Source organism: Glycine max, chromosome 17 (genome assembly GCF_000004515.6).
Source record: "Glycine max cultivar Williams 82 chromosome 17, Glycine_max_v4.0, whole genome shotgun sequence".
Lineage (NCBI taxonomy): Eukaryota > Viridiplantae > Streptophyta > Magnoliopsida > Fabales > Fabaceae > Glycine > Glycine max.
In genome coordinates, this window is record NC_038253.2 from 37,578,557 (window position 1) to 37,604,140 (window position 25,584).

Below are 25,584 nucleotides of genomic sequence, written 5' to 3' on the forward strand. Positions count from 1 at the left end.
TTTAAAATTATTCAACTAGATTCTTTTAAAAAATAATATTACGTCCTTAGTTGGAATGAAATGAATTTAGACTTAAATCCTTTAAATAAAATCTCATATGGAATCTTAGTCTTGTAGAGAGAAAAAAAAAATAATTAAAAAAGAAATACTCCACCCTTATGTGATAGTGACAAAAATCAAATCATATTTAAAAGATTAATAAATACTTCATATTTGTAATAGAAAAAATGGGATCCAAACATAAAGAAAGAAGAATGATAGATAGATACTTCACTCTCAATATGATGACCACAAAAAAATCAAATAATAATAAAAAGAGTTTAATGTATATATATTTATTTAATTATAAATTATCATTTGAATTATTTTAAAATTTAATAAACTTATTATATATAATATATTATGATTGAATGATTATATAAATTTTTTTAATCATCGGTACATATCCTTTATTCTCTAGTAAAAATACATTATTATTTATATCTTTTCTTCTATGATTTTTTTCCTATGAAGGAAACATAAATTTAGTAGTGTTTACCATTGCTGCAGATCTGAGTTGAAGAGGCATTGACAAGTTATTTCCAAATTGTCCCTCCAATCACCAATCTCACAAAACAACAAAATCCCGATCCTGCCCTCGCTTCAAGCGGAAGCAGTGACGTGGCAAAATCACTAAGGAGAATTTAGTAATAACCGTACCCATAGGTAATCGGAGTCGTTCTTCATTATATTATATCACTCTCTGGTCTCAACGAACATAATTCGAAAGACATCACACTCACACACAGATCTCTCTATCTATCGTTCATTGTCGTTTCAATCTCAAACGCCATGGCGTTTTGGAGATCCCTCGCGTTCTCTGCGATCCTTCTCTCGCTCTTCATCCATGGCGCTCTCTGCTTCTACCTCCCCGGCGTCGCTCCACAGGACTTCCAGAAGGTTCGCTCCATTTCCATTTCCATTTCCATTTCACGCGAATGTGTTTTCTTAGATTTTCCGTTCTTTAAATTTTCTCGTTTATTTTCTCCTTAATCGCTCGATCTGTGTGTTCGAATCTGAGATCTGAGATGAATATGACTGATTCTATATTTGTTTTGCATTGTTACGTTATGGAAGTTGTGATTTGCGGTTATTTTTTGCATTTTTTTAAGTGATAATGTAGCAAGAGTTACGGTATTGGTATCTGGAGATTATTGTTGCAGTGCATTTAATACGTAGAAGTGTTGTTGTCGTTGCTATTTGTGTTAATTTCACTTTGATTTGGTGTCGGTGGAGAGATTTAGATACTTCGGTGATGTGATTTGTGACGCATTTCGATGATTTGATCCGCTTTAGTTACTGTGATAATGTTAAACTTTCTTGTTCGAATAGTTTAACGTTGGCGGTTGGTTGAATTTAAGCTCAACTGTGATAATGTCAATTTGACCTGGATGTTTATACATAACATGTTAGACACTTAGACACTCAATGTACACTTCAAATGCTGTTATCAGCTGCGCTGACAAAAAAAATATGCTCTTAGTTGCAATGCTATACTTTTTTCTTTTATACTTTTGTTTATTAAAGTTTTACACTGATACTAATTGGAATTCCACAATAATTAGTAAAGTTTTTGCAATTTGTTATGGCTACGATGACTTTTACTCATTTTTTATTTTAAAACATGACTCTTTCTTCTGATTTAAAATTTTTGTTTTATGTTAATTTTAGATTAAATTTACACAATGTATTATAACCGTGTCATGTCTAATGATTTTTAGAATTTGTCTTATCTCCATGTTGTGGCAAATTTGTTTGTGTCCCATGTTGTATCCATGCTTCCTAGCTTGTAATTAGATTTTCTAACGTGACCTCTTTGTTTCTTAGCAGATGGATATTTAGATTTTCTTATGCCTAAACTCTACCACCTTTTGTTGCCTACTGTTGTACTTGTGCATGTGCTAAGAATATACTTTTTTCTTTCATTTTGTTGTTTCTTGTTATATTTCTTTTCTATTTGTTTCTTTACGAACAATTGGACATCCACATTTGATAATAATGCTACTTTGCATGTCTTTTGATGCCCCATTTAATAATAATGAATATCCAGAATACTTGCATAGATCTATTTCTTTACTGACTATTCTATTTATATGGTGTAGGGAGATCCACTGCAAGTAAAAGTAAACAAATTGACTTCAACGAAGACCCAGCTTCCTTATACATATTATTCTCTTCCTTATTGTCCACCAAATAAAATAGTGGATAGTGCTGAAAATCTTGGAGAAGTGCTTCGTGGTGATCGCATTGAAAATTCTCGTTATGTGGTATGTTTTATATGAAATTTTAATTCTTGTGTTGTTAATTATGTTATGCTAATCAACTTATTTGCTCTGACATATATGCAGTTTAAAATGCGTGAACCACAAATGTGCAATATTGTGTGTAAGCTTAAACTTGATGCCAAAACTGCAAAAGAGTTCAAGGAGAAGATTGATGATGAATATCGAGTGAACATGTATGGCATTCAGTCATTGCCATATATTTTCATGCCACTTTTCTGCTGCAATCTTGATATCTTATAGTGGACCTACCTTTTACTTGCAGGATCCTTGATAACCTTCCTCTGGTTGTTCCCATAAAACGGATGGATGCAGACTCTACTGTTTATCAACTCGGTTTCCATGTTGGACTCAAAGGGCTGTATAGTGGGGTATGCTCTTTATTTTATTGGACAATGTTTATTGTTGTGAATGCCACATGTTTTCTTGTGCTTACTTTGTTGAAATACACAGAGCAAGGAGGAGAAGTATTTTATTCACAACCATTTGGCTTTTACTGTCAAGTATCATAGAGATACACTTACTGAATCTGCTAGAATTGTGGGCTTTGAAGTTAAGGCATTCAGGTCAGTATTTTTGTGCTTGCTTTGTTCTGTTAAGTTGTTCCATTTAACAGATGTGGTTTGTATGCAATAGTGATTTTCCAAATACGAATGTTGCTGTGCAGTGTTAAACATGAATTTGAAGGGAAGTGGGATGAAAAGACCACCCGTTTGACAACCTGTGACCCTCATGCTAAACACACAGTTGTCAATTCCAACAGTCCTCAAGAGGTTGAAGAGAACCAGGAAATTATCTTCACATATGATGTTGATTTCCAGGTGAGGTTATCTTGATTAAATATTACATTTATACTTTCTTTCGTACTCATGGATGGCTATTGGTGGACATAAAAGCCAATTAGTTAAAAATATGGTCTGAGTATAGAGTATTTATGAATTATGACCAAGTAGAAAAAATTCCTCGAGTTAATTGGCAGTTTGTCTAGTTTAATATATTTTTATTTTTTTTGTGCCTTCTCATAACTTAATTTCTTTATTGTTTCTTCCATCCAAGTGGAGTCATCTTCCTCTTCCTCCTCTTATTCTCATCTTTGTCATCTTCTTTGACCTGCTTTTACCTTTGCCTACATTCAGGAGAGTGATGTGAAGTGGGCTTCAAGATGGGATGCCTATTTGCTGATGAGTGATGACCAAATTCACTGGTTCTCAATTGTGAACTCATTGATGATTGTTCTCTTCCTCTCAGGAATGGTAGCAATGATAATGCTGCGTACACTTTACCGTGATATTTCAAAGTACAATGAGTTAGAGACCCAAGAAGAAGCCCAAGAAGAGACTGGTTGGAAGCTTGTCCATGGTGATGTTTTTAGGCCACCAAATAACTCAGATTTGCTGTGTGTTTATGTTGGAACTGGTGTTCAGTTTTTTGGGATGATTCTAGTAACAATGCTGTTTGCTGTCCTGGGGTTCCTTTCTCCTTCAAACCGAGGCGGGCTAATGACAGCCATGCTCTTGCTTTTTGTTTTCATGGGGATTTTTGCTGGTTATGCCTCTGCCCGCATATATAAAATGTTCAAAGGAACAGAGTGGAAGAGTATTGCCCTCAGAACTGCAATCATGTTCCCCGCAATCGTTTCTGCCATTTTCTTTGTATTAAATGCTCTCATATGGGGACAAAAATCATCTGGAGCTGTGCCATTTGGAACAATGTTTGCCCTGATCTTTTTATGGTTTGGGATCTCGGTTCCACTTGTTTTCGTTGGTGCCTATGTTGGTTTTAAGAAGCCTGCAATTGAGAATCCTGTGAAGACAAACAAAATTCCAAGGCAGATCCCTGAGCAGGCATGGTACATGAATCCAGTCTTTTCAGTTCTGATAGGAGGAATCCTTCCATTTGGAGCTGTTTTCATCGAGCTTTTCTTTATCCTTACTTCAATCTGGTTGAATCAGTTTTACTACATCTTCGGTTTCCTCTTCTTGGTCTTCGTCATCCTCATCGTCACTTGTGCTGAAATCACCATTGTGCTTTGCTACTTCCAGTTGTGCAGTGAGGATTACTTGTGGTGGTGGCGATCATACCTCACATCTGGCTCTTCTGCCCTATACCTTTTTCTTTACGCAACATTCTACTTCTTCACCAAGCTTGAAATCACAAAGTTGGTATCTGGGTTACTATACTTTGGTTACATGCTCATAGCATCCTACGCCTTCTTTGTCGTAACCGGAACCATTGGATTTTATGCGTGCTTTTGGTTCACAAGGCTCATCTACTCTTCAGTCAAGATTGATTAGTTATAGCAACCACTGGTTTGGATTAATCTACTACACTTCTGAAAGGATGAAGACCGGTTTGTGTAAGGATTTTGAAATTCAGGTACTGTCATGTTCGGAATCAGATGTAACCTTATTCTATACAATTTTGAATTGTGACGACACTGTTATTCTTTTGTTTCAATATCTTTTACTTGCCTGAGTTATCGAAGTATAGGTTTTTAAGGTGTACCCTGCAGTCTAACTTGGCTGTTGTTTCCTGTGTTACTGTCGGAGAATTACAAGTTGGCTCCTTCTCAAATGATTTTTTATTATTAGCGGTGTAATAAATATGATATTTCAACAACGTAGTTCGCACTCATGACCATCTGTTGTACCTCTTTCTTTAATCTTGTTATTATTCGGACCCGTATGTTTTTCTGTCTTTTCTTTGGTTACTCTTTATGCCGATAATGAACCGAATGAATTTCAACATAGTTTGAGACTCAGTTTCCCAATTGATTTGTTGAAGTTGAATTTGATTCATGAATTGAACTTGAGTTTAAAGTTAAATAAACTATATATAACTTGACTCATTTGATTTATGAACAAATTTAATATATAATTTTATCTATTTATATCTAGATGTATCTATAGATTGATTTGTTGAATTTGATTCATGAATGGAATGAATTAAATTTGAGTTTAAAGTTGAACAAGTTTAATATATAATTTTATTTATTTATATCTAGACGTATCTATAGATTTAATTGATTAATTAAACTTGATTTATCCACTAATTTATTTATTTATATTTAGTTCTATTTATAGAAATAAATATTAAATATTTTATATTATTAAATTTCAATAATTATTTTTAGTTAATTTAATTTTTTTTGTGTGAAAAGAATAAATAAAAACATGTACAATATTTATAAATTTAACATATACATATATTTTGATATCGTTAATTTTTTATTAATTTTATATTGATTTATTTTAGCATAAAATAAATAAATAAAAATTGTAAAATAATTATAATTTTAAATTAAGGCGAGCTAAAAATAAAGATTTATTTTGAGCCTAATTACGAGCTGAACTGATATTTTTTCACATTAAATAAATAATTCAAGGTGTTAAGCAAAATTCTTTATCAGAATGGAATTGTGAGAACGGCGACATTTTATCAGGGCCCCTTATTGTGTTCCCTGTTTTAGATTGTTTGTTCTAATCGAAAATTTCCAAAGCAACTCAGGCAGTAAATGTATTGGTCAGTTGTCAATGCTTTCATCCTATTATTTTTATCAATAATTATTAATTATTAATTTGTTTTTTTTCGTAGGAATGATCAAAACTGTAAACTTTCTCTCATTTTCCTCTTCCTTAATAATTCAACCAACCTTATATCTATGTATTTGTGTTAGTTTTTAGCAGGCAAGAAGAGATGTACAATGTTTGTGCTGAAAAGAACAAAATATTAAAGAAATGTATGAGGAAAGTGAAAGAATGTGAATTTCTAACAAACTCTCTCGAGTGTCACAGAAGTTGCTTAGGTTGCGAACTAAGTATCAAATGAAGATATAATAAAAGAAAAGTAAAGGAATTTTAATTTCTAAGCAACTCTTTTGAGTATCAAAAAGTTGCTTAATGTAGCAAAAGAAGCGTTTAGGCAGCGAATAAAGTACAATGCAAGGTAATGGATTAAGCGCGTTATCTTGAATTTACATATTACTGATCAACTCTCGAAAAAAAAAAACAAGGAACAAAATTGAAATTTCCCTTACGATTTATCCATAATAAATTATTAAAAATTGTATATTATTTTATTATTTTATAACGAGATAAATTTTGGAACTTGTTTATCGAATTTGATAGGTATGGAAATGGCAGGACTGAAATGAAACTTCGTAAAGTTAATCCCGATCAAGAATTCTTTAAAGATTATCAATAACCGTGTTAGGACAAAATGAAACACTAATTCGATCTATCTTATAGTATTTGATAATTTTAAAAATAAAATAGAAAAAATTGTGCAAATTAAGATGGAAACAAAACCAAAAAATCTTCTCTTCCATGGCGAGAAATTAATAACATCGATCTTACTAACATATGTATGTAGTAGAACAAGGCATTATGGTTTCATTTAGCATCGTGAAATTGTATGACTGTCACAAACCTGCTATGAATAAAATTTAAAACCCACACAAAGAAAAAAACTATATAAAATGAAATTAAAAAAAAAGAACAAAGAGTAGTCATTGACCCTGCCCTTGAACTCAAAAGTTGTATACTACTATATGATAAAGCTAATAATATATTATCTATCTCTTAGGGTGAGTCTCTTCAGGATTCGCAACTCCAAGAGTAACCTTTGCTACATCCTTAGCACTAGCTTCAGGCTTCTTCTTCACATATAAGACAGTGTATCCCACAGCAGCTGTAATAACCAAACCAGCTATAGTCATTGTTGTGAAGTTGAAAGGAAGTGATTTTCTCTGATGAAGCACTTCAGTGGCACCATGACCTGGTGGTCTCTTTGAGGCTTCTGCTTGTGCTTTTTGTGGATCCATTTTCTGAAACTCTTCTTTTCCTTCAGAACCCTTTCCCTCTTCTTCTCTATATATGTGAAAATATCATTATTATTGTGTTTTTGAGGTATATTTTTATCAATTATTATTGTTGTTATTATTATTATGATAGAGTTTTGTTGTTACTACTTAATTACCACTGTGACTCATATGAACCATGAAATGTTGTTGAGCCACGTAACAACCCAACTTTGATGTCTTTAGGACACGTGGTGGCTACGTGTCTTTGAAGTGAACAGGTGTAGTTCAGCAAATTGAAAAATTCAAGCTGGTTGTCGCACACATCATGCTACTGCTACCATTTTTTCAATTGGGAAATTATTTATACACATCATATGCTAATAATATTTGAAATGAATTTTAAATCAGATATGTGTGATTTTTGTTGGGAAGTGATCTTTTGGCTGACATGCACCAGAGGGAGATTGTTATATTATTTGTTTTTACATCATTTTTATTTTTATACTTCTTTAAAGCATTTGAGAAGAAGTATTAAATTATTTGGAAAGCAAAGATGTTCTGTATAAGTAGAAGAAATGTATAGACATGACTACGGGGGAGCTAAAGCCAAATCCAAGTTTGAGGTGTAAAAATGACCTAACCTATAATGTGTTTGAACTTTGTATAACGTTAAGAATTAATTTTATTTTTTAAGTTTATGGCGATATCATAAAAAGTAGGACTAATTTATTATTTTGCATTCACCATAAAAAAATTTAATTATTTTTCACCATAAATCTAACCTAAACCTAGTGTGTTTGGATCCTCTTACGGTCAATTTTAATCCCTAAAAACTCATGTTGAAATTTTCTTTAAAAAATTTGAACCAATTACATAACTAGCTTACTTGATGGTGAGTTGGTGAATTAAGTGGGTTCATCCACTAAATTTAAAAATTAAAATATATTAAAAAATAAGCAAAAATAATATATATATATATATATATATATATATATATATATATATATATATATATATATATATATATATATATATATATATATATATATTGTCTCTTATTTTATCATCATATCATGTTTATTTGTGATGGGTTTAAGTAGGGGACGAAAACCATTTTTATAATAATAAAAAACGTATAAACAAATAATATTTCATTGATTTAAATATATCTTTTAGTCTTAATAATTTTTTAATTTTAAATAACTTTTAAAACTTTTTGGTCCTTTATTAATTTTTATTTTGCTTTTTTTCCTAAAATATTATTTAAATCATTTTATTTAACTTTTTAAACCATTATCTAAACAAATTCAAGGACACAAACTATAGAAAAAATTATTAGAAATCAAATTTTCTTAAAAAAATATTAAAGATAAAAAACAAAATTAGAAAATTATTTAACTCTATTTTATTTGTGCACTGAACATATATTAAAGTTATATTTCTTGCAAGTCTCTCTCATGATCATCGGATACACATACAAACATAGTTTAAATAGGAAAAAAAATCTAGAACTAATAGTTATCAATAAAAAAGCTAGGATTCGCACGGCCAAATTCAAAAATTAAAACGTTTCGAGAAACACTGAAAACAGAAACAGAATGCAACGTTTAAATCCTCCATTTTCTGATTTGTCTCTGTTCAATTTCACAAAGATGTGACAGCATATTCGTACAAAACCAATTCGTATGCCACGGAGGGCATCCGTTTCTAACATTTTCGAAGAATAAATAATATCTTTGTTTCTCAATGTATAAAATACAATAAATTCATTTCTAAAATATAAAAATTAAAATTTTAGTTCTCTGAAAGTAAAAAAAAAAACGATAAATTTATTCATCCATTAATTTTTATCCATAAATATGATGATGAAAAAAAAAAACTTACATGACAAATTCAGAAACAATTTATCAATATAATGCACATTCACAAAAATGATTATTTATTTAAATATAATTTAATATTTATTTTTTCTCTTTTATTTAATTGTTGTAAACATAATATTATAATAAATATTTAAAAAATAAGAAAATAAATATAAATTAAAACAAACATAGTAAAACGTACAATATTGATTAATACATAAGTTAAAATAAACAATAATAAGTTATTAATCAATATTATACTTTTTACTATTTTTGTTTTAGCTTATGCTTGATATTTTTTTTAAGTGTATATATTTGTAATACATTTCGTCCTTTATATAAACTCTTTCAAACATACAAAATTTAAGATATGGATGAAAGATATTTATGGCACTTTACCTCTCAAAACATAACGTATACTACATAATGCACAGATAACAAAACAAAACTTGCAATTAATTTTCAAATTTTGCAAATTAATATTTCCATTTATCACCGTACTCACGTTTAATTTTTTGACCGTTACTATTCCAACAAGGCCAAATACGCAACAACAAAAGAAAACAAAACTTAGTGGCCGCCACATCATGTTCCATACACCCCTATTCCCAATGTCACTAAACGGCTAGTTTCTCTTCTCACTACCATAAATACAACACACAAACACCACACCAGTATTCACTCACTCACTTCAGTGTCATTTTTTCTTATTCTCTTCCTCTCTCTCTACTCTGAGACACAAAGGAAAATTATAAGAAATTATGGCTGGTTATTCAAAAGCTTCAGCTCTTTGGATCCTTTTTCTTCTCTTTGGCTTCTCTGTAGCTAAGGAAATTTTGGTTGGAGGTAAGACTGATGCATGGAAGGTTTCAGCCTCTGAATCAGATTCACTCAACCAATGGGCAGAAAAGTCTCGTTTCCAAGTTGGAGACTATCTTGGTATGGTAACTTTATTTCCCAATCTTTAATTATTTTTTAAATCTAGATGAAAATTTTATTTTGATATGTTTTAAGCACAAAATTCTCAATTAAAATTTAAATGTGTATATAAGAGCCTGTTTGTTGCGGATTTTTTTTTAAAATTTGATCTTTACAGATTTTAAAAAAATGATTTTTGATGTTGAATGATTCAGTAATTATTTTTAAAAGATTTTTTTTAAAAAAAGTAATTATTTTTAAAAGATCTTTATATATATATATATATATATATATATATATATATATATATATATATATATATATATATATATATCACTTTTTTAAGAAAAGGAACTGATAATATTGTGTCTAAGTTTTGTAATATGAATAATTCCTAATAAAACGACACATTCCTCAATTTTTTTGGCCCCAGTTTGGAAATATGATGGTGGAAAAGACTCAGTGTTGCAAGTGAGCAAAGAGAACTATGTGAATTGCAGCATCTCAAACCCCATAAAGGAGTACAATGATGATACCACAAAGGTTCAGCTTGAGCATCCAGGGCCATTCTACTTCATCAGTGGTGCAAAGGGTCACTGTGAGAAGGGTCAGAAGCTTGTTGTGGTGGTTTTGACTCCAAGGAGAGGAACAAGGTTCACTGGTTTTGCTGCACCTTCACCAGCTCCTTCTGCTTCTGCTGAGTTTGAAGGTCCTGCTGTTGCTCCCACTAGCACTGCCAATGCTTTGAATGGGGGAATTTTGATGGTGGCTATGGGAATGATTGCTATGTGGGTTTTTTTTATGTGAATTGGTGTTAGTGTTGTTTAACTTGGTGTATGAGACTGTCACAGTGAGGTGATTGTCTGTGGTGTTATTTTTTGTAGGAAAAAATATGATTTGATTCATTTTTATAATATATATTATCTATGTTCTGGCCTTTGCCCCGTTTACAAGTTCTTGTTGTGTCTTCTAAAATTATATGGATGGAATATTGCACAAAGCTAACACAGATTATGGATTTTTCCTGCTCAGAGATAAAAGAGCATCATTTTTTGACAAAATTATTGATTGTTTCACGATATTTTGCAATTTCTCCTTTACTGACTGGATTTTTTTTAGGTACTTCCTCCGTTTCTTGCATTAATTATCATTTTGGAAAAAAGTTGTGAATTTTAAAAACAGAAATAAAAAAAAAGAACTTGGATGGAGTCTCATTTTCATTGTCTGGCAAATACGCTGACATTTTGAAATTTTGGAAACTTAGTTAAAACTCCAGTCTCTCTTTTTATTGTGACATTTTGAAAAAAAGCTTTACCAAAAAAATGTTAAAAAACATCATATTTAAATATGCAAACTTAAGTGGACTCAAACAACATCCAAAATTTTAAGCCCCAAAATAATAAATACATATTTGAAAGCGCGTAGTTTCCCCACAAATGTCTGTTACAAAAGATAGAAGGACAAAAGATAACTGGTTAAAACACAAATGTCAAGAAGGCCTAGTTTCCCCACCACTTGCCATTGAAATAGAAGGACAGTAATGGATGGGAGTAAGTGTCGCCAAGAATTGATAAGAAAGTTATTCAGATGCATGGAGAAGCAGCAATAGAACCTCTCCAATGAACACAGTTCCATGTAACTTACATATACTGCAAAAATAAAATTCCAAAGCATATCACAGGCAGAATAAAAAGATAAACATTTATACAAGGTATTAAATAGGTAATGGCTAGACTAAGTAAGGGTTTATGTGTTGGTTGGTTGTTCTCTTCGTTACAAATTGACAATTTTCCTTGCTTAAAACTGAAAGAACCTTAAACTTTGGAGTAGGCTTCATGCCAGATCAAAGATTCAGGATTCTATTAGGAGCAGACACAGACTTTAACATTCAATCACATATCAAATTTTCAATGCAGAGCTTTTCAGCCTTTCTTTCTATTTCAAGTTCAATATCTAGCCTGACCCTATGTCCATCCAATGAACAAATATGCTTGTCTACAGGACAGTTGATCAAAGTATCAACACAATCACGAGTTCAATCATAAGCAGCCAGGTTCCTACCTATAAAGACTTCAATCTTGAGGATGCATCGTGAAAATATAACTGAGTTCATTAGTATCATGCTTATAGTGCCGGACTGATTTTTAATTTTTCCTAAAACCACAAACATCAACATTTCACATCCCAGAATCATACACTTTTTGAGTTTTGACTCAGATTCTTCAAATTGAACAGGATTAAGCACACAAGCGAAACATATTAGTATCAAATAAAATAAGAAAACACATGGAGCATCACTTAAACCAATAAGCTGCTTGTTCCGTGCATTTACTATTTTGCTGTCATATTACATCAGGAGAGCACATCCACTTATTCAGGAGTGCATCCCTAATTACAATGATTTATTGATATTCTCACACAACTAAAGACATAAAAGATTCATAGTAAGGATATATGAGAATGTAGAGTGTGAATTACTCAAATTTCACCTGGCTTATCATCAAAGAAAGAGGCTTGGATGAATTCTTAAAATTGTATTTTTTTTTCTGTAATAAATTCACATATTTTGTTTATTGTGGTTTAATGGTGTATCAATACAAGATCAAATGAAGGCTGGGATAACTCATGAATAAAAAATAAAAATAGACAAATAAATTAATTCTGTTACATTTTGCTTTTCTTCAGAAGCATAGACAAACTAACTACACTTAAAAGTGACAAACATACCCAATTTGCTTCAAGACCAGGTAGGGAATAGGGGCTCTTCATATACAAATAGGTTAAATTAGTTTTTTAGTCTTCTAATTTATTATTTAGGTTCAATTTGGTCTTCTAATTTATTTTGAATTCAATTTGATCCTTTAATATTTAAAATCGATTCAATTTGGTTCCCTAATTTTTTTGATTCAATTTGGTCCCCTAATTTTTGAAAATTAATTAATTTTATTTTTGGAAAATATGTATTTTGTAGTAGTTTAAAATCACTTAATGACGGTTTTTAACCGCCACAAAATGTGATTTCTTACAATTTAGACAGAAGGACCAAATTGAACCCGAAAAAAACTAGAGGACCAAAAAATTAATTTAACCTATACAAATACCAGGAACCATCTTCTCTTCAGTCACATTATTGATGCTAAGTTGTGAATTATAGAAGAATCTCCAAATATACAGGGAAAGAAACTCTAGTTGCAATCACTGAGGAAACTATTTTACCAATTTTTGTTAGAACTTAATGACTGGTTGCAAATGCATATCAAATATTGAACTTTTTCTACTTCCACATTCAAATCTCACACAATCTATATTTTGACTCCATAGTGCTACTTTAAAGTATAGGATTATGAAAATGATGCAATTAAACTCTCACAAACTCCTATATAAGCCATGGAATAATACCTTGGTCACAGTATAACATTTTTAATTGTCCAAATGAATCCACCATGGGGATTGTTAACAGTTTGAGAGGATAGAGGTTGTTTATATATAATTAGTAATTACTCATAAGATTATATTTGGTTACAACTCACTCTCTAATTTGGGACTTATGTGTGCTTGAGGCAGGATCACTTAATATGTAATCCATTATGTACCATGATTTTTAACCATTAGAGGAATCTTGTTAGTATAGGTCTTTCTACACTGAATCATCAATCCTTCATATTTTGACCATTGTTCTCTGTTGTCGGAGGCAATTTCTGGTGGCAACATTTTATTTTTAATTTTCTTTCTTACTCTCAACTGCATCCGATTCGATGACGACTAGACCTTTCGTCAATAGCCTTAATCTGAAAAGCGTGTGAAGAGTCATCACCATGAAGCAAAACGATGCAAAAGGTTTTCATTGGCAACACCACGCATATCACTTACATAGAGGAATTGTTCCAGGATCTTGCTCGTGACCACACTGAAGATAGAATTTGATCCTCATGTCTTGGACTGAACCATAAATTATTCAACAATAGAATTAAAAGCCAAAATAATATTTGTGCCAAATTATGCATATTAAATTACTGACCCATTTGCAACCAAAGCTAAAGTTAAACAACACCTTTAGGAGTAACAACCTAAAGCAATTTGAAACATCTTCTTCTCTAAAAATGTTATTTGCTAAAAAAGTAGATCTGCGTGGAAGTTGGATTTACCATTCCAAAACTATTCGAAGAAATATCATTTCTTTCAAGCTTGGATTGTCCAAACCTACCAAGGCGGCAAAAACGATGAAAATGCCGATGAGGTTCTAATGAAAACAAGATCGCATATCCAACCTACCTCAACGACAACACCTACGAGAAACTTGTCACTAACACACTCCACACCCTTAGTTTAGATTTGAAAATGAAATCACCGAGATCCGAGGATCAGGTTCTATTGTCAGTGTGGTCACGAGCGAGATCCTGGAACACTTCCTTTATGTAGGTGATATGTGGGGTGCTGCTAGTGAGAGCCTTTCACATTGTGTTGCTTCAGGGTGATGACTTTTCACATGCTTTTCAGATTGAGGCCACTGACGAAAGGTTTGGTTATCTTCAAATCGAAGGCAATGGAGAGTGTGAGAAAGAAAATTCAAAATGAAAGGAAAACCTATAATAATAAGATTCATCCAATGGTTAAAAATTATGGTACATAATAGACCAAATATTAGTCTTTACCTCAATTTGAGTCTTTAAGTTATAGACCATTTCTTTTGACATTTTAAAAATATCATCAATCACCTTTCATTTTATGAAAGGATAATTTGGGATTGATTATCCTTTCCTAAATGAAAAAAAAAAGAATCTTATAACAATTTTATGTTTAGACAAAAAAATATTATAAATTAAAATACTAGTCCAAATTTCTTTTTAATCAAGTTTTTATTTTTTATTTTATTTTTTTGACTAACTCTGAATCAAGTCATAATTTAATCAAAATTCAACTTTAGATTTCATAAAAATCAAAATCAAAATCAAACTAAAAAATAGTTTATATTCAATTAAAATTCAAAATTTATATTTTACTGAACAGATTCAGATCGATAGAATAGATTTTACCACCTCTGGTCACACAACACTAGAAGAGTTGGGGTAACAGTTATATAAATTGTGAGAACACAGTTACCTCTCACTTTTAAAAGTTTCATGAATTTTTCCTTATGTCATATGTTAAATTGCAAACGACTAAAAATCATCAATATTCAACAAAATTGGGGTAACACGTTTTCACCACTCACTGCACGTTTTAACACGATTATTACAAGTCTATGATTGCAGCATTTTAACGAACAAATTACGGGAAAAAAGATGAACGAGTATGGTAGACACACAAACATCAAACATATTTTCACTCAACCAAATATATTATTATTGTTATTGTAGGTTGTTTCTAATTGTAATATCATTTTTAACTATTTAATAAAATGTAAAATATAAAGATTCCCCTTCAAACAGTACATATTTTATGGACTTAAAACTATTACAAATTTCATAACTTCACAACTTTTTATGCATTGAAGTTGTACCACAATTCCACATATATACATATTATAAAAAGCAAAGAGCATTATTCATTTGTATTTTGAGTCTTATTCCACTGGCGATACATTTGAGAAGGCTTTAAACATGCAGCATGAGTTTCCAGTCTCATTCATAAATCTAAATGCATGCTTTTTCCTTGTCCATTTCTTTGAGAAATTTAACAAGTGCTTCCAAAGCAACATCAGGATCTTCATTTCTCATTAGTTGTTCTGCCACTACTGCAGGTGTGACTTCTATTTTCTCCAATAGCTCTTTGATTTGTTCAAAGAGTGGATGATATCCTTCAATGCCTAAATAATTGGAAGCAAGGGCTTGAAATGCCATGCCTTTGAGGAAGGACAAGTGGATGTGCATGTCCATACGTCCAGGGCGTAGCAATGCAGGGTCAATTCTTTCTCTGTGGTTAGTAGTGAAGATTATAATTCGCTCCTCTCCACCACTAAACCATAAACCATCCATGTAGTTAAGAAGACCCGATAAAGTAAACTTCTTTGTGTTAACCTATGCAATGATTTTGAGGAAGCATTGTAATTACTTGAATGTTTATGAAGATCAATTACAAAGTAACACATATTTTACCTCTATTATATTTTATCTGTATAATTAAGCAAAAAAAAAATGTTAGCAACATATTTTGTTACATATTTTTTATTATTGATTAAAATTTATTTAAATTCACGTTAGATTTAATTGTATATAATTTTATAATTAAAATTTAATTTTAATCCCTATTTTTTTTTACATATTTACTCCTTTATTATTTTAATTGTCCAATTTTTATTTATATGTTAATTTGACATTTAATATTTAACATTTATGCCGACAACATTATAGAAAAGTATCACATTAAGATAGAGGATGTGATTATATGACAATACAAAAGAATGACATGTTAGCAATTACCTTAAATATGAGAATGTCAAATTAATATGAACAAGAATTATACAAATAAAATAATAGGAAGATTAAATTTGTAAAAAGTAAAAACTAAAACTGTTTTATTTACTAGCATTTAAACTGTGTCTTAATAATAATAAGGAGATATAAGATTCACTTGACGGAAAAAAATAAAAAGATAGAAAGATAAATTGTGGGTTCAAATTTTTCTATCAATATAAATTAATAAATTAACAACTAATATTTATCGATAAAAAAATAATAATAAGATAACCAAAAGTACTATTAAGTGTTTATGTTAGTATTAGACTAAGTGGATAAGCAAGAAGTAAAGGAGATGAAAGTTTTACTATAGAAAACAAACCTTGACAGGCTTGTGTTCATAGTCTGACTCTTCATCTGATTCCTTTGTTGTTGATCGATCTAACACCTCTCCTGTTGCAATCTATGTCTTCAATCACAGCAATGGAACGGTTAGACGTGTCCCTCAAGGCACGCATGATGCCCGAGCTAGAACACAAAGAACTTAGCTCCAAATCATACACATCAAACTTCAAATAGTTAGCCATAGCTGCAACAAGGCTAGATTTTCCTGTCCCAGGAGGCCCATACAAGAGGTAGCCACGTTTCCAAGGCTTACCAACTTTCTTATACAACTCTTTTCTTCTCAAAAACCTATCCAAATCATCAATTATGGCATGCTTTTGCTGAAAATCCAATGCAAGTGTGTTGAATGAGGCTGGATGTGTTAACTCACTCTTCTGCCAGCAGTGCCTACTACCACCCCCCATGGAATGGATCTTGATGGTCCTTTTTGCTACCTGCATGGCTTGGTAAGTGCTTAGAACATGTGGAATGTACTTGTTCATTATTTTTTCTCTGTGCTTCTCATCAAAGGTTAGTGTAAGTGAATGCTTCTCGTTTGACTTTGGATGATGATCAGAATCCTCCTTGGAACTTTCAACCAACTTCCACCTAAGAATTAAAAATTAAAATTAGTTATAGAAGTAGAATAATCTTATCTTTTTTTTTAATATATATATATATATATATTGATTCTGGTTCTAGGGCTGGGAAGTAAAATTTAGTCTAAAAAATATTAAATAATGATTGTGTTGACTTTCCTACTTGTGGAAAAGATGGGGACATGTGAGAAAATGAAATAAGTAAAGAGGAAGTTTCAGCGAACCAAACTCAGATCTTCTATTCATCAATAATAAAAATAATCTACATCTATATTATAAATTATATAGTAATATATAATTTGAAGAGTTTAAGTTTTTCATTTAGAAATTTTTAATAGAATCAATTATACTTACACTTCTTTTAAGTTTTGTAAGATTACACAATTTTCTTATTTCTTTTATTTGTTACTTCTAACTTCTTAAATATTTTAAAAATACTACGCTAACACCTCTCTTATACGTTATAGTTACTACTCCCATAACCCTGAAAATGTGTAATGTTCTCATATTAGTCCTTGCAACAACGGAAATCCAAGTCTCTAAAAGTATAATTTATCAATTACATTAGTTTAAAATTATAAAAAAAAAGACTTAATCAAGTTATTAACATGTTTAGAAATTAAAATCAGAATTCAAAAACTTAATTAAACATCAGAAATATCATAAACTTATTTACAAATTCCTAAATTTCAAGGACTAAAGTGACATCGTTGTAACAATTCCAGGCACCAAAAGGGTGGTTTATTCATAATTTTTGGTCACTGAATTTGGTTACTATAATTTATTGATTTGGTTACTCTAAAAGTTTGATGTCTTCAAATTGATCCACCACCTCTTGCTTTCCATCCAAGGCCACTACAATGTTCTTATGCTGCATTAGTTTGCCAACTTTGAGGGATCTGTAAGAGTGTGTTATCCTATCAGGGAGATACTCTTGGGCAGCTTGGAAGAGTTGGTTCGTTTGGCGATCCCAAAACTGGTTGATATGAAGTGAGACCTCATGGTTGTGTTGCAATTGTCTCTCTGAGAAGAAACTCTTTAGCTTTGAGATAACGAAGGATCGAATTTGGCGCGGTATGAGATCATTGAGTGATGTTCTTAGGAGCATCATGAATGTGGAGATGGCAGCATACACCTCAAACCATGATGATGATGATGCTGAGGGAAAAGAGGAAGAAAGGTTTTTCTGCATGTATGATGATCTCATGGACTCAAATGCAAAATAGTTAGGAGTCAAGGATGGATGATGACATTATCTCAAACCCAATAATGTTCATTTATATTGATTTCAATCCTTCCACCTCAAGCTATTGATCTAGCTTCGCATTTTAGTGAGCAATTATAATGGTGCACTCTATTTTTGGTGGTAGGAAAGAAAAGAGATAAAAAGAAAAAATTAAATAAAAGAGAATAAATGATAAATATAATAACTAATGTAACAAAGGATGAAAGGAGAAATTGAAAAAAGAAAAAAAAGTAGAAATAAAATGAAAGAAAAAGTGGATATATCTTAAATATTTTTATATAGTTAAATTTCATAACAAAATAAATATTTTTATTGATACAGATATTTTTTAGTTGTGAAAACTAATGTGTAAAATGCTACTTTTATAAATGATAAAAAATATTTAAAATGTCTAAATAAAAAACTTCAACTATTCAAATTATAATTTATAAAATTAAAGGAGATTATTTTTATTGATTAATAGATGTGAGCTGAAACTTCCTCTGCACTTAATTCATTTTCTCACCACATGTCCCCATCTGTCACAAGTAGGAAAGTCAAAGTAATTATTATTTAGTATTTTTTAGACTAAATTTAATTTCCCAACCCTAGAACCAAAAATCAATGGAAATCGCCTGCATCCATTTTCCAAATTTCACAAAACTTCACGAATAAAAAACTTACACTAAAACATCATCATCACATTCAATAAAGTTAAGTAGTTAATCATATAAAAAAGGAAGAAAGAAATTAGTCTGAACTTACGACAATGTTGGTTAGCAATAAGGGAAACTCAAAATGGACCAAAAGCATGTCAATTCATCTATGATTAGTAGGAAAAAAGGAAACAGAGAGAAATATAGGTAGAAAAGAAGTACATAAGAAATAGACATAATTTGATTGGAGATAAATAAAATAAAAATAAAATAAATAATATTAAATTAAATTATTATAATTTAATTGATTAAAATATAATTTTCATTTTAATATATTTTTAAATATGTACTTTAGTTCTCTTATTTTTTTAATTAAGATATTTTATTTTTCACTTTAAAAAAGTTTTTAATTTTTTAATTGAAATATTTTGTCTTCATTTTTAAAAAATTAACAATTTTTATTATTGTGATCAATTTCAAACGTCATATTTTAAATATTGATTGTCCTATTATCTGCATGAATATTTTTTTTAAAAATCATTTAATTGCTAAAAATTAAATTTATTTTAGAAAAAGAATTAAAAAAATACACAATCAACAAGTCTTAAATTGATCAAGAAACTAAAATTACACATTTTTAAAAAATAAGAAACAAAATATCTTCATTGAAAAATTTGACGACCAAAATCATAAATTTTTTACAAAATAAAAGATAAAATATCTCAATTAAAAAATAAAAAAACTAAAATCACATTTAAAAAAAATAAAAATTACATTTTTAGCCTAATTTAATTATATTTTACTTGATAAACTCTGCCTATATCTTTTCATAGCTGGTCTCAAGCTCGGGTTAAGAGGAATGTTAAACCCTCCAGAGTCAACGTAAAACTCAATGTTATACTTAACATGAAATTATTTTTTACTTAATATATAGTAATTAATAATACTTAACATACATTGTTTAACAAAATGCTACTTGATTTGAATGCATACAAGTCATTCCCAGTTCCAAATGTCCAGCTGAAATATGTTCATGGGATCAAATTTATCATTGATTCACCTGGTTTCTGATTAGAGGAGAAAGATGGACTTTCTAAAGTGGGTCAATTCAATACACAGTGGCAATACAGCCAGTCAAAACATTTGTTTTTATCACGGTGGATTTAAGTATCAGCTCCAAGACTGAGAATTTAAATAATGTTTTCGGGATTCAACATAAAAAAATAAAATCTTGTCATATAATGAAAATTGAAAAGACTCAATATTTGAGCAATTAACTGTTGGGATATGATTTTCTCATGGCGCAATCCTAAGTGGGTCACGAGGAAAGAGTGATGTTTTGCGAATGTTATTCAGGCCACAGAAGAGCATCACTACACGCTCCAACCCTACTCCAAAGCCACCATGTGGTGGTGCACCATATCTGGAAATGGTCAAAATCAAGCAATTAGTTTTTATACACAATTTTAAAAAAATTAATTACCAGAGCTAAGTAGGAGGAAGAGGCACAAACACATAATATAAGCAAAGAGAGAAAGAAGAGAAAAACAATACCTGAAAGAATCAATGTACGAAGATATTGTTTTGACATCAATGCCGCAAGCTGCTGCACGTTGTTCCAAAAATTCTGGCACATGAACACGCTGAGCTCCTGAAATGATCTCCTCACCTAAGGGACAAGGAATCCACAGAAGTTCAAATCAGAACCGGAACACAACCGGAAATACATATATATTCAAAGAAACATGGCAGTTAAACCAAAAATTCCGAGCCAATCGGACCAGATTGTCATAACAAAGTATTGCTAGAGAAAATAACTTAATGCCTACCTCGAATAAAGACATCAAACGAGTTGCTGTATGCTGGATTGTCATAGCAAGGCATTGTATAAAATGGCCTTATAGCCAAAGGGTACCGATGAAGGATATAGAACTCCGTGCCATATCTAAATACAATAACAGCAAACTTAGCTTAGGTAACAGCTCACAACAAAAGACAATATTTAGTAGTAAAAAGACAAGGAATTACTTCTCCAAGACTAGCTGACCCAATTTCCTTTCCGCTTCAGTATTCAAGTCACCATAAGGTTCAATTTCTACTCCAACATCCTGCAAAACCAAAAAATCGTTACTAGTTGCAAAACATGCATACTATTACTGTTAATTCCTACCATCCTATAGTTTTAGTGGTTGGTAGGTAGGTCATATCCTTTTCAGATTCTGTAGGTCAATACGATTCAACAGGGCAATGAACATTCACATGGTATTCAATTAGACTAAATAAAACTTCAACATGTAATGAGAAAGTTAAACTTAAAGATGAGTTAGAACACAAAAATATCTTAACTATTTCACTAATATGTAAAACTTCCTTCCCCTCTTAGTTTTATTATTCTATCTATCCCATTTTGTTTTCGTAATGTCTATCATTTTACCTTTTTCTTTGGCATTTATAATATAATTCAGAATTTATGACATACATTATTTTTAATTTTCATATATTGACATGCATGATTGTTGAGAATTGTTTGTATGCTAATCTATAGATTAAAATGTTCAAGGGATACTCCCATTAGCGCTTTAAACACACATTCCCTTCTCTCAGTGTTATGAAATAGGCAACAGAATAAAGATGCAAGATTCACACATCATCATCATCCTATCTCTTTTTTTTTATCCACCACTTGCTAGTTCAGAAATTTTATCCATACCTTGAGCATCTGAATCCCTTCTTCATATGTAAGCCGTAGTGTCTTCCGCAGATACTGCACATTAACATGGTTATTGTCAGATCAGAAACAAGCGCAACATGTAACTCAAGTATTCATTTGCATCTCATATTAGTGATATTACACACTACATAACAAATCAAGTAAACAATATACACCTGATACCATAACAAATCCACTACATAAGATAATTAAGATGATACAAAATAACCACCTTTAAAGGTTCAAATGGGTACTGAGACCCCACAGCTTCCAGATCCTTCTTACAATTCTGGTTCAAACTGTCAAACATTGCAACAAACAATCTATCGACTAAATCCATAACCTGCCCAAAAACTCAAATCATCAGTAAATCATTCTTGTCTCTCAATAGTTTCAAATGCAATCACATAATATTTTCCTACAACTACAAGCTAAATATACCTCAAAGTAATGCTTCTTGATCTCCATTTCAACGTCAAGGCCCGTAAACTCACACAGATGCCTGTGAGTGTAGGAGTCTTCTGCTCTAAACACAGGACCAATCTCAAAAACACGGCCAAAATCTCCACAGATAGACATTTGCTTGTGAAGCTGAGGTGACTGGGCCAGGCATGCAGGTTGACCTTTGTAGTCCAGTCTAAAAACAGCAGCTCCACCCTCACTAGATCCGGCAATCAACTTTGGAGTGTGGATTTCACAAAAGCCTTGAGATACTAAGAATTGTCTAAATGCCTGCCCAACAAAGCAATGAAAAGTTAAACAAAGCATTTGACTCAGAATCCAACTGCAAATGCATTTCTTATGGGAGTGTCTCAGTAGTCAGTAATCAGCATGCACTTATTTCAATAAACTTAAATTTGAAGCAACCCCAACTGGTGCCAACAGTGATTCAAAAATAAATAATTAAGCTCTTCCAAATAGCATCAGAGATGATATGCTTTACATTTCCAACTTGAGACTGAATGCGGAAAATCCCTTGATTAGCCGGCGTTCGCACATCAAGCACCCTAAAGTTCAAACGTGTATCCTGATTAACGCGAACAAGTTGCTCACCAGCCTGCACCCATTAAAACTCCCATTAACAAGCACATAAAGCAAGATCAAAATAATAACAGCAAATTCCTCAAACAAATGGGATACATCAAACAGACATCTTTACTTAAAGTACCTGAAGAGCCTTCTCAATTTCAACTTCACTTCGAGCAGCATCCTCAAGATTAATTGGCAGAGTAGGTACAGCCCTACTGACACAATACAACTTCCTCACTTGGATTTCAACCTACAAGAACAAACCAAACCCACTCAACAAACAATCACAACCTCCAAATTCAACCACTAATTTTCAACCTACCAAAATAAATAAACAAACATACAAATAAATATCTTCAAGTAAATCATATAATATTATTCACACAAAACACTATTCAGTATTTTTAGTTTTTACAGCATTTCTAATTGGGAATGCATTTTTTCATAGAATTTCCAACTGGCAATATATATATATATTAGAAAGAGTCTCATCAAAATATGTCTGACTGCTACTACGTTGAGCATTGCATCGAATAGTAACCATAACCTAATCACAATTCACAAACCCTAAAAATATTACAAACCTGCTGCGTGGCGCCTTTGATGGGAGCGGTGGGGACCGAAACAACGCCTTCGACATCGACGATGGACTCGCGGCTGAGTGCAGCGGCAAACTTCACCATCTGCGCACTCACCGTATCAGGCTGCGCTTGCACCAAGCATTGAACGGTGAAACCGTTCTCTCTGATGACCAGAAACGCCATCTTCTTCCCGACGGGGCGAATCGCCTGCGCCCTCCCTCGGATCAACACCGAATTGTTCTCCAGCGCGCCGCCGAGCGCCTCCACGCGCGTCCACTCGCCAACGTCCGACGGCGTCTTGGACTGCAGCTCCACCAGCGGCACGTCGCCGTAGTTCCCGCCGAGGGGGTCCTCCTCGTCGACGGAGAGGTTGGCCGTGGCGGCGGACGCGGCGGCGATTTCCTGGCGTCGGCGGAGCTTCTCCAGCTTGGCGGCCTCCTTCTTGGCGGCCTTTTTGCTGACTTGGGCCTCCGACGATGCTGCGGCGGCGGCGGGGTCTTGGGACTCCGAAGACGACATCGATTTGGCTTGGGAGTGTGGGTTTTGCGAGAGGTTTTTTTTAGCGGATCGTTTAAAGTAGAGTGATTGAAATGTTTTTAGGCAATAAGAGAAAATTGCTAGGGTTAAATTTTTTTTTTATTTTTTAGAAAGGGATTAAGAAATGAGTATAATTTATATTACGAAATGGAAGCAGCGTTACTTATCCAATTTGAATGCTCAGACAGGGCACACGGCAATGGGTTGACAATAGAAAAACGGTAATGCACATGAGCACATCCCATGGTATTGGCCCCTAGGGTTACTTTTTAATTTTATTTTTAATTACCTTAACTTGGGTGTTTAATTAACTATAAAACTAATAATCAGTTTAAAACTTAATCATATTTAAAGTTTTTCACCCCTTTTCAAAAATGTATGAATTAAATTCTAAATTTTTTTCCCACAAATAAACTTAGCTACACTCTTTGGATTAGGATTACTTACTCTTAAAACTAATAATAAAAGTATTGTATCAAAGTTTGACGGGCTGTCAAGCTGGGCTGAGTTGAGCCAAAGAAAATGCATGCTATAAAGAAAAGAGTTAATTTGATAGGCACAAATTTAATCAAACCTATTTTGGTCTAATATTATTTGAATTTTTCTTAAAATATATAATAATTTAGAAGAAAAAAAAGAAGAAAAAGAAAAATGAGCAAATTTGGGTCAAGCCAAGGAGCCAAATCTGGCCACAAAAAGTGCAACCTATACAAAATATGGAACTTGTCGGGTCACTTTTCACGTTTGGCCAATAGTCGAGTAATACTAGTTATTGTAAATTCTTTGATATATTAGTTTGATACTTACAAACCAAAAAAAGTAATACTAATTTTGTATTACATTTACTTTACTTAATTCTTTTAACAATTATTATAATTAATATTTTTGCTCGCATATCGTAGGGGTCATTTTTAATATTTAAATTTATGAGAAAAATATAATTTTTTTAAAAAACGACTATATAATTAATTATCACATAAAATGACTTAATTACTATTTTTAGTGCAAATTATGAGCTTTGTTGCGGTTCAGATTTTTTTTATCTTAATTCATGTGTAATCATCTGTTGCTCACTCCTAATTCGAACTATTGGGTCACATGCTTAAGAGAGTCAAGTTTAATGTCAATTATTAATTTTTAATTAGTCTTTGTATTATCTTTCTTAATGTAAAATGGTCTTTGTCATTAAATTATTCTTTAATTTCTTTAAAGCATCATCATCAAAATTAGAGTCATGTAGTGATCACAACAATAATTAGAAATAATTACTTATGTACATAAAAAAGTAGTGATAAAAGTCGATCCTAACCTTTTATGAATCATTACATAAAATAAGAAATAAGATCTCCTTATATATAAATATTTAAAAGTGTAAGTATATATATTGTATAAATAATAAGCATGTATCTTCATAAAAAAAAAATATTTTACTGGAATAACATATCATGTCTAAAAATATGTGTCATGCTTTTCATTTATTTAATCTTATCTTATCATATATCATTGAATTTATATATAAAAAAAAGGTTGACTCTTTAAGATGGGCTTTATCATATATAAATATGC

The 25,584-nt window shown here is 31.6% G+C and overlaps 3 protein-coding genes, 1 long non-coding RNA gene and 1 pseudogene across 4 annotated transcripts; 2 read left to right on the forward strand and 3 right to left on the reverse strand.

Moving 5' to 3' along the window:
* The first annotated feature begins 716 nt into the window (after positions 1-716).
* Positions 717-4,940, forward strand: LOC100810506 (transmembrane 9 superfamily member 8). Its single transcript, XM_003550200.5, has 7 exons — positions 717-939; positions 2,142-2,306; positions 2,388-2,497; positions 2,587-2,692; positions 2,775-2,887; positions 2,989-3,142; positions 3,458-4,940. Exons 1-7 carry the CDS (start codon positions 832-834, stop codon positions 4,613-4,615), a joined length of 1,914 nt encoding a protein of 637 aa, XP_003550248.1. The 5' UTR covers positions 717-831; the 3' UTR covers positions 4,616-4,940.
* Positions 4,941-6,689: 1,749 nt separating this feature from the next.
* Positions 6,690-7,254, reverse strand: LOC106796717 (uncharacterized). The gene has a single exon (XR_001385691.3). It is a non-coding gene; the product is annotated as an uncharacterized lncRNA (long non-coding RNA).
* Positions 7,255-9,690: 2,436 nt separating this feature from the next.
* Positions 9,691-10,789, forward strand: LOC100305787 (uncharacterized). Its single transcript, NM_001249738.2, has 2 exons — positions 9,691-9,923; positions 10,336-10,789. Exons 1-2 carry the CDS (start codon positions 9,746-9,748, stop codon positions 10,707-10,709), a joined length of 552 nt encoding a protein of 183 aa, NP_001236667.2. The 5' UTR covers positions 9,691-9,745; the 3' UTR covers positions 10,710-10,789.
* Positions 10,790-15,465: 4,676 nt separating this feature from the next.
* LOC100793136 (AAA-ATPase At3g50940-like) lies at positions 15,466-18,733 on the reverse strand (annotated as a pseudogene).
* Positions 18,734-20,209: 1,476 nt separating this feature from the next.
* Positions 20,210-24,214, reverse strand: LOC100811577 (aspartate--tRNA ligase 2, cytoplasmic). The gene is made up of 10 exons (XM_003550202.5): positions 23,485-24,214; positions 23,040-23,150; positions 22,815-22,928; positions 22,313-22,603; positions 22,104-22,214; positions 21,872-21,925; positions 21,190-21,269; positions 20,991-21,106; positions 20,716-20,830; positions 20,210-20,584 (listed from the first exon to the last, which is right to left on the reverse strand). Exons 1-10 carry the CDS (start codon positions 23,998-24,000, stop codon positions 20,458-20,460), a joined length of 1,635 nt encoding a protein of 544 aa, XP_003550250.1. The 5' UTR covers positions 24,001-24,214; the 3' UTR covers positions 20,210-20,457.
* Positions 24,215-25,584: the final 1,370 nt, after the last annotated feature.

Excerpts from the sequence above, each read along its gene's own strand:
- LOC100305787 (NM_001249738.2), top strand. The coding sequence starts at position 9,746 with ATGGCTGGTTATTCAAAAGCTTCAGCTCTTTGGATCCTTTTTCTTCTC. Across the intron at positions 9,924-10,335 it reads CCAAGTTGGAGACTATCTTG|TTTGGAAATATGATGGTGGA; the intron begins GTATGGTAACTT and ends TTTTGGCCCCAG.
- LOC100810506 (XM_003550200.5), top strand. The coding sequence starts at position 832 with ATGGCGTTTTGGAGATCCCTCGCGTTCTCTGCGATCCTTCTCTCGCTC. Across the intron at positions 940-2,141 it reads CTCCACAGGACTTCCAGAAG|GGAGATCCACTGCAAGTAAA; the intron begins GTTCGCTCCATT and ends TATATGGTGTAG. Across the intron at positions 2,888-2,988 it reads TTTGAAGTTAAGGCATTCAG|TGTTAAACATGAATTTGAAG; the intron begins GTCAGTATTTTT and ends GTTGCTGTGCAG.
- LOC100811577 (XM_003550202.5), bottom strand. The coding sequence starts at position 24,000 with ATGTCGTCTTCGGAGTCCCAAGACCCCGCCGCCGCCGCAGCATCGTCG. Across the intron at positions 22,215-22,312 it reads TCAAGAAGCATTACTTTGAG|GTTATGGATTTAGTCGATAG; the intron begins GTATATTTAGCT and ends GTTTTTGGGCAG. Across the intron at positions 21,270-21,871 it reads AAGGGATTCAGATGCTCAAG|GATGTTGGAGTAGAAATTGA; the intron begins GTATGGATAAAA and ends TTGGTTTTGCAG.